This window comes from Humulus lupulus, chromosome 3 (genome assembly GCF_963169125.1).
Source record: "Humulus lupulus chromosome 3, drHumLupu1.1, whole genome shotgun sequence".
NCBI lineage: Eukaryota > Viridiplantae > Streptophyta > Magnoliopsida > Rosales > Cannabaceae > Humulus > Humulus lupulus.
Window position 1 is genome coordinate 265,069,352 of NC_084795.1, and position 10,172 is coordinate 265,079,523.

General features: G+C 32.4%; 1 protein-coding gene across 3 annotated transcripts; it reads right to left on the reverse strand.

Moving 5' to 3' along the window:
• Positions 1 to 902: 902 nt before the first annotated feature.
• On the reverse strand, positions 903 to 9,620 carry LOC133824023 (uncharacterized). 3 transcript variants are annotated; one of them, XM_062256884.1, is made up of 20 exons: positions 9,525 to 9,620; positions 8,974 to 9,219; positions 7,772 to 8,026; positions 7,521 to 7,645; positions 7,247 to 7,291; positions 7,073 to 7,154; positions 6,928 to 6,996; positions 6,660 to 6,830; positions 6,486 to 6,551; positions 4,962 to 5,030; positions 4,743 to 4,865; positions 4,468 to 4,538; positions 3,308 to 3,426; positions 3,093 to 3,184; positions 2,953 to 2,994; positions 2,385 to 2,543; positions 2,268 to 2,304; positions 2,131 to 2,174; positions 1,399 to 1,460; positions 903 to 1,314 (listed from the first exon to the last, which is right to left on the reverse strand). In XM_062256884.1, the coding sequence occupies exons 2-20, from the start codon at positions 9,184 to 9,186 to the stop codon at positions 1,239 to 1,241; spliced, it is 1,920 nt and encodes a 639-aa protein (XP_062112868.1). In that variant the 5' UTR covers positions 9,187 to 9,219; positions 9,525 to 9,620; the 3' UTR covers positions 903 to 1,238. The 3 variants fall into 3 exon arrangements, with proteins under 3 accessions (XP_062112868.1, XP_062112867.1, XP_062112866.1); XM_062256883.1 differs by having other exon boundaries at positions 9,406 to 9,537; XM_062256882.1 differs by lacking the exon at positions 9,525 to 9,620 and having other exon boundaries at positions 8,974 to 9,305.
• Positions 9,621 to 10,172: the final 552 nt, after the last annotated feature.

A 10,172-nucleotide genomic window follows, 5' to 3' on the forward strand; every position in this document is an offset into this window, starting at 1 on the left:
GTCATTTGTTAAGATTCCCTTCCAATAGATAATAGTGACTACGAAGACTTTACCCATCCTAGTCGATGTCTTGGCATGCATTGGTATAAGACACCACGTGCACAAATCCATCCATATCCAGGTCAAGTTTAGAATCGTCGAGGACCGAAATTCATAAGAGGGCATAGATTTCAGAAGCAAAAAACCCACCATAAGAAGACGATGGACATTGATCAACGATTGAAAAAAAGACTTCTTTAATCTTGAGACACGAAAAACAGACACCTACTTAGACACTTCTTGGACACTGGACAAGGCCATTTGATGTTTCTCTTCTTTTTTCTAACTAGGAATCTACTTAATGTCATAGGCATTATCCTCGTCAAGGACTAAGTTGATACTTCAAAATACAAGTTCTCACCTTAGTTTGAAAGTTTGTATATGTACTCAAGTTGTTCTATGGAAGAGTGAAGGAAATAAATAGGCAAACTCAAGTAAAACAAATGAAATCAAATCAAACAGCTACCATGAAAAGGCCATGGCAAAAGCCCAAGATCTCTCAAGACAGGGTTTTCGTCTATGTGGAAGTGGAACAATACAATGACACCAATGTTGTTGATGCTACCGCCTGCCACTTCCTACACAGACAATAGCCTTTGACTATAGCCTCCACATCTTGATCTTTTCAAGATGGGAGAACATAGGGCTTGCGGACATTTAGAGGAACTGGAACATTTAATTTCAGAAATGGATGTTTAATAATTATGAATGGTTGATTTTATTAATAAAAGAAATAGAAATTGACGGACACACAGGTTCACCAATGTCGTATGTCAAAATTTTAAAGTTGAGTTAAAACTAACTCACAAAATTTTAACATAAATATTAAAAAGAATGTTGAGATAAAAGGGGAAGGACAGAGCTGAAGCAATTAGGGCTATAAATCCATGTAACTTTAATCATATGCATATTTACAATTTAAAAGAGTTAAGCACTGAAAGTAGTACATACTACAAACATGTGCATACTTTAATATCGTTTGTAAATCTAAGCACAGATTCTTCTACATAGTATTTAGTAAAGCAGCCTAATGTTTTCACCATCCACAGCCATTATTAGTTCATTTCCATGGTGGGATACTTCAGTGCAGAAGGGCAAGTAAAAAAATTGTTCTGCATCAATAAGACACTGGTCCGAAGAAAGAGTCAAACCTGAAATTATGAGCTAGAATCTACGGTCATTGAAAGTTTAGGAACATGTTAGATGGTATATGAAGTATTAACATCTTGAGTTTCTGTTGTTTTATGTTGTTGCTCATCTAGGGTAGAGAATAACCTACATATAGCAAAAAGAACAAAAGCTGTCACAATTTTCATGATGATAATCGTAATAACAGCATGTATTTACCCGTTTCAGTACCTCCAATTCAAGTCAGCTATCTCCTGAAGTAACTCCTTTTCCTTTTCGTAAGCAGCTTCCAGCTACAATAGGGGGAAAAAAACTCTAATTATAGGCCACATAGCATGCCTCAATATCATCCAAATAAAAGTAAAAAGCTTATAAAGTTTTAGAAGAAGATCAGTGTAACACTACAAGAAACTAATTTGGTAAGTTGCCTGGATTATATTGGGTCGTTATATTACTTATTTTTTGTCATATACTCGTAACATGTCTGTAAACATACGAGACATATCCCTCAAGGAAAACAGCGCTTAAGATACAAGGAGGCAAACAAGAAGTTCAAATTTATCCTAGTCATGACAAATTGGCAGGAATGGGAAAAGTAGAGCCAACAAGTTCCATTTCTTGTTGAGCAATTTTGGATCCCATGGTGCTCCCAATATTTTGCAAACAAAATATTACAGTTTTTAATGCATCAGCAGTCAATCTAAGATATAATTTGAGAAAAATTTATTCTTAATTTAGGATATGTACAGGTCTATTATCTTAACCATCCATATTTTAAAATTCGATAACAAAATTTTAAGAGACCTTTAGAACAAACAACACTGTCCACATTGCCTTTTTGTAGGTGCATCAGTTGATTTCAAAAGTTTATTTTCACGCATAATATGCAGATACTCTAAAAAACCCAGACTTTTGGAAGTAAATGGTGATTAACATTTAAGTTAAAACCATATCATTACGTACCATGGCTCTTTCCGGGATAGCACTAGATGTGCATCCTCCATCAGCTACACACAGTTGGCAAGAGACGTGAGAAACAAACCAGATACAAAAATTATAACGCAATTGAATGGACATTAATATTAAACCTGTACACTTACCTACACCAATGTGCTTCATTAGACTCAATATACTGTCCTGTTGAAAAGAAACGTGACTAATAAAAAAAAACTACTCATTTTGAATGTCAAAAATAGAAATGTGTGGCTAAAACATACCCTCTGTACAATATTTGTCTCCAAAGCAGTGTACAACAACGAGAAAAGGGAGTAACCAAACTGATTCGATGAAGGAGGATTACATGTTGATGGAAGACACGTTGGTAGAGGAGAAGGAACAGTTGATGGTAGAGAAATTTGTGGATATGGGGTGATCACCTGTATGACACAGCATATATATAAATATATATATATATATGAGATGTCGGTCATCCAATGATTTACGTTTAGACACTTAAACTCCCATATTTACATCTGTCGAATTCATAGTTGAATCCAAGACCACAGTAACTTTTAACTGCGTACTGAAAATAATAATGTTGGAATACCCTAAAAGTGCTACGCTTACAAAAAGCCAGTTCATACATCAAATCAAAACTTGCCATTATTCCTTGAAGAGAAGAAGAATGCAGGAAGAAAATACAGGATAAGCTTCTGATATTCATTTCACAATTTAGAATTGTACCCCATATAACTTTACTTTCAATTGAACGTTATAGGGAGGGCTGCAGTTGCAGATATAAGAGGTAAATTACGACAATTACACTTGCTAACCACAAATACCAACCTGCATGCTGTTACTTTTTTGCATTGTAGGAGTAGCGGCCACCTGAAATCAAAGAAGTTTCTTTTGATAAGAAAGAAAATAGGAAAAATAATCTCTTTTCACAAGGGATGGTTTGCATGAGTCTATTTAATCCAAGTCACCTTTTCTATGTCAACATTCTCAGATGTGACTTTGAAACGGCCTTTTTGCTGAACAACAGGTGCCTTTGCTTTTTCATCAAGTTCATCACTGTCTGCTTCAGCGTGATAAATTTGAACAAATTGAAAAGCATAGATTAATTTAAATATTTATAAAAGTATGATTTGTAAATTTTGTCAAGATTCTAAAATGAACAAAAAAAAAAATCAGCACTTGCCTGCTGATTTCAATGCTCTTGAAGGAACATCAGAAACCACATCATCTACCGGATGCGGAATTGGAATTGTTGCTGCATTACAATTTGAACTACTCTGTGGTTGACCTTGCAACTTGTCACTGAAAATTCAAAATTGGTTCAAGAAATTTTTGTGAACCACAGTTCATTATACATTACCACATAGAGACAACAATGGTTTACATTATCAATCAGAATGATCTAGTGATAATTCAATTCGATGAGAAAAAGATATGCGGTAAAATGAATCTCATGAAATAACTTCACTTGATTTTATTTTTCAATCGTATTGTCCATTTGCTTAGTTCGGTAGAATGGTTCCATTATAATCCAACTAAAGTAAACTTGTTGATGGCAACTGGGAAAGAAATACTCTTGGTTATTTAATTGTATTAAACAAAGCTAATCAATATAGGAATTACTCCATCATAAAGATAGTATAATATCATCAAGCTAGGCATCAAACAACAATGAGAAAACATATAAGATGTCAAGCAATAGAAGCAGTCACACAACACAACAATAATCGTAAACGTAAGCATGCTTGATTCTTTTTTTTTTTTTTTTAATGGAAAATATAAACTTCATTAACCAACAATATCGTTCATTTGATAATACTAGTATAAGGAATTTGAAAACTAAATATGCTTCCCAGTAAATTTCTAATTAAAGATGTTAACCAAAATCAAAATAAGCTTCTTCCATAAAAAGAAGTACAAGGCCAAATTTTATCAAACTTTTTTTTTTAATAAATATACGAAACAGACACCAAATTAAAATTTGAAATAAAGAAACAGTTCATTCATACAAACTGTGAGAAATGATCCTCCATAAACACCATAAAGCCAACTTTTATCAAACTGAATGACAAACCTCTCTCCTTTGATATGTTGATATAAAGTATTAAATATGAATGTTAAAGTGATTTATTTTCTAATGTTCAAAGGTTTTTGACCAATTAAGAGTCTGTAGCCAAAACATTTATCAGTCATAAATCATATAGGTTGACTGAATGGTCAGCCATGTATCATTGTCAAAATACATTGTTGACATATAAAAAAAGTTATAAATTAATATAAGTAGGCATGTATGTTTGGGCATATGAATGTTTGTGTGAAAGAGATATGTAAAACATTTCGTACTTGTCCTCATGAATAGTTGATTCCAGTGATGGCAAAGTAGCTGACTGAATCTGAACCAGACCATGAATTTCCTGTTCACCATTAATAAAAACCCGGTAGAAACATCAATATACAGACAACATACTTATCCAGTGTACAGCTTATATTGACGCAATTATTTAAAACATGAAAGATAACCTTTAAATAATGTAATGTGTCCACATTAAATAATGTATATGTGTGTATATATATAAATACATTTATATATATATATGTGTGTGTGTGTGTAAGAATACCGTATCAGCAATTTCCGGTAAGCTTGGGACTTGTGATTGCTCTTCACTTACGTCCAGAGCAGATAGAGAACTTGAGCTTCCTGTTTGACTGTTATCAGATATTGAGTCATCGACTTCCTCAATCTGATAGAGAGACAAGTAAATTCTTTCGTAAGATTATTAATAATAATATTTTCAGTTTCATTATCATTTGAGAAGTAAGGATGATAATTTACATACCAAGGAAGCTTGAGCCTTAACAAAATCGAGATCGAAATGCCAGCCACTAACTCCTCTTTTATATTCATTCTACAACATAATTAGACAGATCAAGTATAAGTTATAGCTGTTCACAATAGCATTTAGGAAAAAAGTCCTAGTGGGTCAATGTCCAGACACCCAAACAGTGAGGATAAGACAAAAAAACAGCCGTTGCTGTGACACTGAGTAGCTGTAATAAGAATCTTTATATTACTCCCATGTTTGAAAGTGAGTGCATTCATACCCAATACTGGTATAAAAAAAATAGAAGAGGACATGCTATAAAATTTTAAAAATAACAGAACTTTCAAAGTGATACACAAGATTTTCATTTCTCCATTCATTGTACAGCTACGAGCAGTAAGAAAATACACAGAATATTTTATCGGTGACAAAAAAGATTCCAATTGATTGAGCTGCCTATTGCAAGGACTAATATGGGCATTTTATCTGGAAGAAAAATGAGAAGAAAAAAAATCTCCCGTTTTAGTTAGCTTAAATAATCTTTAATCAATATCTTCTAGAGATACCATTGAAATTTGCATAAGATGTGATCTATTTTATTCCTGCCTCTGTACATGTATTTAACAAAATTAAAATACTCATGTACAAATTTCAAATAACAAAACTCTTTACATTAGATTAAAAATTTGCAAATCCACATATTTTATATCAATACCTCAGAAAATATTTGCAAAATGGAGTGATCCATTTTGCTTTTGCTTCTATATAAATTAATATAGGAAATGATAGAAAACATAAATCGTTTTCAGATCAAGAACCTTTTCTAAATTAGCTTGAAAGTTTTATAAATCAATCCAAATTGTATGTACGAGTGTGTGATCTATTTTGCTTAAAAAAAAATTCTCACAGTTGGGTTGTTTGTAATATCGTTGAACCGATTCAATTACTAGAACATAATTAATAGGTGTCACTTACATTTTTTGGGTCTGCTATCTTCTGTTTTAGAAATCCTACATGAATTGAATATCATAATATTTAATCTAATACGATGAGAAATATTTATTTTATCATGTACAAATAAGTCAAAATTTGCAACAAGATCTAATCAACCATATAAAATGATGTCAGACTATGACCTTATTTGATAGAAGAATAAATGTAATATTTTATAACTTATTAGGACAATATGAACAAATCGATATGATTAAATTAAGAACACAATGCTTATCATTCGAAACTCAAACCATCCCCCCACATTTTTCGTAGGCACAGATTTTCTCCCTTGTGAGATGCTATTATTATTACTTTTTTCCAATAACCAAATAATCCCCTAACTGCTAAGGTTTCATCTTTTATACTAGTCTAAATGGTTAGAGCCTTAGAGAGTTCATTTTCGAAGTAATTAATCAAGTGATTTATAATAGCGAAAGTGACATAAACCGTAGGACTCTTTAAAGTATATACCTTTTCATGCATTTTAAACCCAAATAATGTAGCGTGATCCTAGTGAAAATGACAAAAACCATTTATATAATCTACCTGGGACATCTCCTCCCTCTGATCATCCGGTACTTTTCGTTGTGCAAGCAAATCTTCGTCTTTCCTCTATAATTTAAAAAAACAAAATAGATCTATCATTGTTAGATTATGGGTGGCTAAATGGTTGAACAGCTTCAAGAGTCAAAATTAACAAAAAATGATCATAATGTTAACCTTCAATTCCTTAATGCGTTCACCAAGAACAGGTAGCCCCTCCAAAAGTTTCCTTTGGATATAATCATTTGACCGAGCTTGCTTGAAGAAGGAATGCTTTAGCAATTTCTTAGCAGAAGGGCGTCTTGTAGGGTCTTTCATCAAGCAAGAAGCAACCATTTGCCTAAAGCTCTGAAGTAAAAACACCAAAGAGAAAGAAGCTCATTCACATGTATAATCACAATGAATGAAAAGTATAAATAAGATATTAAAAGGTTAAAGATCATACATTAGAAAACCTATCATCCGAAGGATTTGTAAGGCCAGGAGGTCCACTTTGCAGCGTCATTAGTAGTACCTAATTGCATTTTGAATTGGTTTAGAATAAGCTCTATTTGTAATTAAAATGGTGGCGTATTGAGCAAACTATGCACCTTCATCGGAGGGTATCTTGAGAAAGGAGCATGACCATGAGCAAGCTCTATTGCAGTTATACCAAAAGACCAGATATCAGCTCTGCACCAAAGTCGTCAACCAAACATATACGGTTAAAATAAAAACTACAGAATGCACGGAACTACAATTTTAACAAAATAGTAAAGACTAACTTGAAGTCATAACCATGCAGCTGCTCCATGACCTCAGGTGCCATCCTACAGAAAAGGTTCAATAAATTATTGATTTCAAATAAAAAAAAATGATATTATGAATGAAAATGAATCATTTCTTCACGTTGTAACTTTTTCATCAAATTTAGCTCCACCAATGGCCACTGCCAATATGATATAACTCCCTCCGATCAAGTCACCCAGAGGGAACTGAGACACTGACTTGATTCACCTAAATGTGCATTCATTACAAATATTAGGATCACATTCATACCAGCAAGGTGTCCCAACAAATGTGTTCCTTACGCGTTGCCTATCCCCTGAATCATAAAGGCAAGCAGAAACACCAAAATCCCCAAGCTTTATTGCACCATGTGCATCAACCAGAATGTTCCCAGCCTATATAACAATGAGCATTGAATTATGCATTTGATGCAGCAAAAGAAAGTTTGAGAAAAGTTAATAATGACTTGTGACAAAAAACATGAATTTTTTAGTAGTGAGGAATAATTATAAGGGACTTACTTTGACATCTCTATGTATGTGGCCATGATGATGTAGATATACTAAACCATTTAATATGTCACGCAGTATTGTGGCTATAACCACTTCATCAAAACCATCTGGGTGTGCAGCTTTCAATATGTGAAGACAAGATCCTCCAGCCATGAAAGGCATGACTACCCACAGATATTGACCACTCACAAAGGAGCAGTGAGACTTCAGTACATTAGGATGGTCCACCAGCGTCATAGTCTGTGCTTCACGAAAAATGTTATCCTGTTGGAAGAAAGCATTCAAAGAAAAACAAAAACAAAAATATAAGAAATAACAAATCACTCATCTAAATATTACAATGACAGGCATATTATGACGTAAAAAACAGAGCATTCCACACATAAAACTTTTTGTACCGATACATGAAAATCATTGTCCAATTGTCCAGTCACAACTGATAAATATATAACATTTATATATTAAAAAGAATCATTAATGAGAATGAAAAAGAGGGATCTCTTCCATCTAAGATAATTTATTATCTAGCATAAGAGCATGCTTATCTAGCTCTTGGCGGCTTCATTGAGAAAGCGACTAGCAAAGAATAAAACTGCTCCGAAAAATTAGACAATAAATTTGTTATATCAGGTAACAAACCCCCAATTCGTTTACATAAACAACCTTATTTATAAAAGAAAAGCAAGCACTGTATCGTTACTCGTTATTTTTTTTCTTATAAAATGTAATAATAATTCAATTCCGTGAGTAGTTCATATCTTCAAGCACTTAAAAGACTAATGTCTAGTAAAGTATCGTACTTCTGGATCAGTGGCTCTTATTAATTAAGCAAAGCTAAAGAAAAACACCTCTTTTCTATTCATATATATTCAATAGTTTGCTCATAATAGTATTTACCTTACCACTCAACCTAAAGAGTATTTAGCTAGAATTATGACTATTTTTCACCACTTTCTGGTCACTAATGAAATCGTCACCCATCTTTTTAATTTCCCAAATCCCTGGTATAATTTCCAAAATATATCCCAATATTCAACTTATTAAGAGTGTATTTTCTTAGATAATAAAAAATCTCAAAAAATTAATAGTAATAGCACAAACATAAAAAAAATTATGAATGCATAAATTAATAATATACTAACTATATTTAATTAATTCAAAATTCAAAATTTTGTGCGATCCAATTAATAACAAGAGAGAGAGAGGAGTACCAAATCACAATTGTCGCGCTCGAAATCGAGAATTTTGATGGCGACAATCTCGTTAAAGGGCTTGCAAAGAGCTCGGCGTACAGAAGCGCTGACACCATGGCCGACCTCCTCAAAGAGCTCGTAATGCTCAGCTCCAGTCGGATATTTCTTCTTCTCCTTCACTTGCTCCTCTGCACCACCTTTCTGGCTCTTCTTGTTCTTCTTCTTCTCCATTCTCTCTCTTTTCCCCAAAATTCAAAACGAAACCTAAATCATAAATAAATACATAAACAAGGAGAGCATGATGTTTTCGATTTGGATTCGAATTGAGAATATGTATATATAATGTGAGAAGAAAAAGGTGTCAGTGAGTCACATGAAGAAGAAGAGTGTAAAGAAAGCAAAAGCCATGGATGATGGTGATAATGATGATGATGAGTTTGTTTCATATACCAGTAGCTAAATGATTTCTCGTGAATTATTAATTCCAAAAAATTAAAAAGAAGAAAAAAAAAAGAGGAAGTGAGTTTAATTTTTAAAAATAGTTAGAGAGAGAGGGTTTATCGGATCACCAGTGGAACCGGGTTTAGAGAGAAGTTTGCATGCATGAAATTGAAAAGGAGTCCTGACTCATCACGACATTATAGTTATGCTTACGATCAATGAATGGCACACTCATCATTTAATTCCCTCCTCACACCTGTGACTTTCACTTCACGTGCCTTTTGCTTCGAAATATATAACATTTATTTATTTATTTATTTGAAGATTTTTTTTTGGTTGTTACGTATATTTTGGGTTACCTGCCCTTATTATTAAAAATATATTTGAATTTGACTTTCAAACAATTCGATTAATTAATGACTTTCTTTCTGTTTTTAATTTATTAAAATAACTTAAGTACTCTTTAAAAAGGGTAATAAAGCAAGGGGGTAATAAATCATATACATAATAGAAATTCTTGCTTAAGTTTTAAAAATATATATTTATTAATTATATTAATATAAATTCAAATGTTATAAAATATTATCTTTATAATAATATTTAATACTAGACTAGATATTGATTAATTATATTAATATAAATTCAAATGTTATAAATTATCATTATTATAATAATATATAATATAAAATTAGATATATCTTCTATATAATAAGTGTATAGATGACGGAATTTTTTAATTTTAACGATTTGTTTGGTTAACTTTAATGGAATATTCT

Bases quoted from the DNA above. Each gene is read 5' to 3' on its own strand.
- LOC133824023 (XM_062256884.1), bottom strand. From the start codon at position 9,186: ATGGAGAAGAAGAAGAACAAGAAGAGCCAGAAAGGTGGTGCAGAGGAG. The intron at 8,027-8,973 runs GTACTCCTCTCT...TTCTTCCAACAG, and splicing joins AGCGCGACAATTGTGATTTG to GATAACATTTTTCGTGAAGC. The intron at 1,315-1,398 runs GTACTGAAACGG...TGCTATATGTAG, and splicing joins ATAGCTGACTTGAATTGGAG to GTTATTCTCTACCCTAGATG.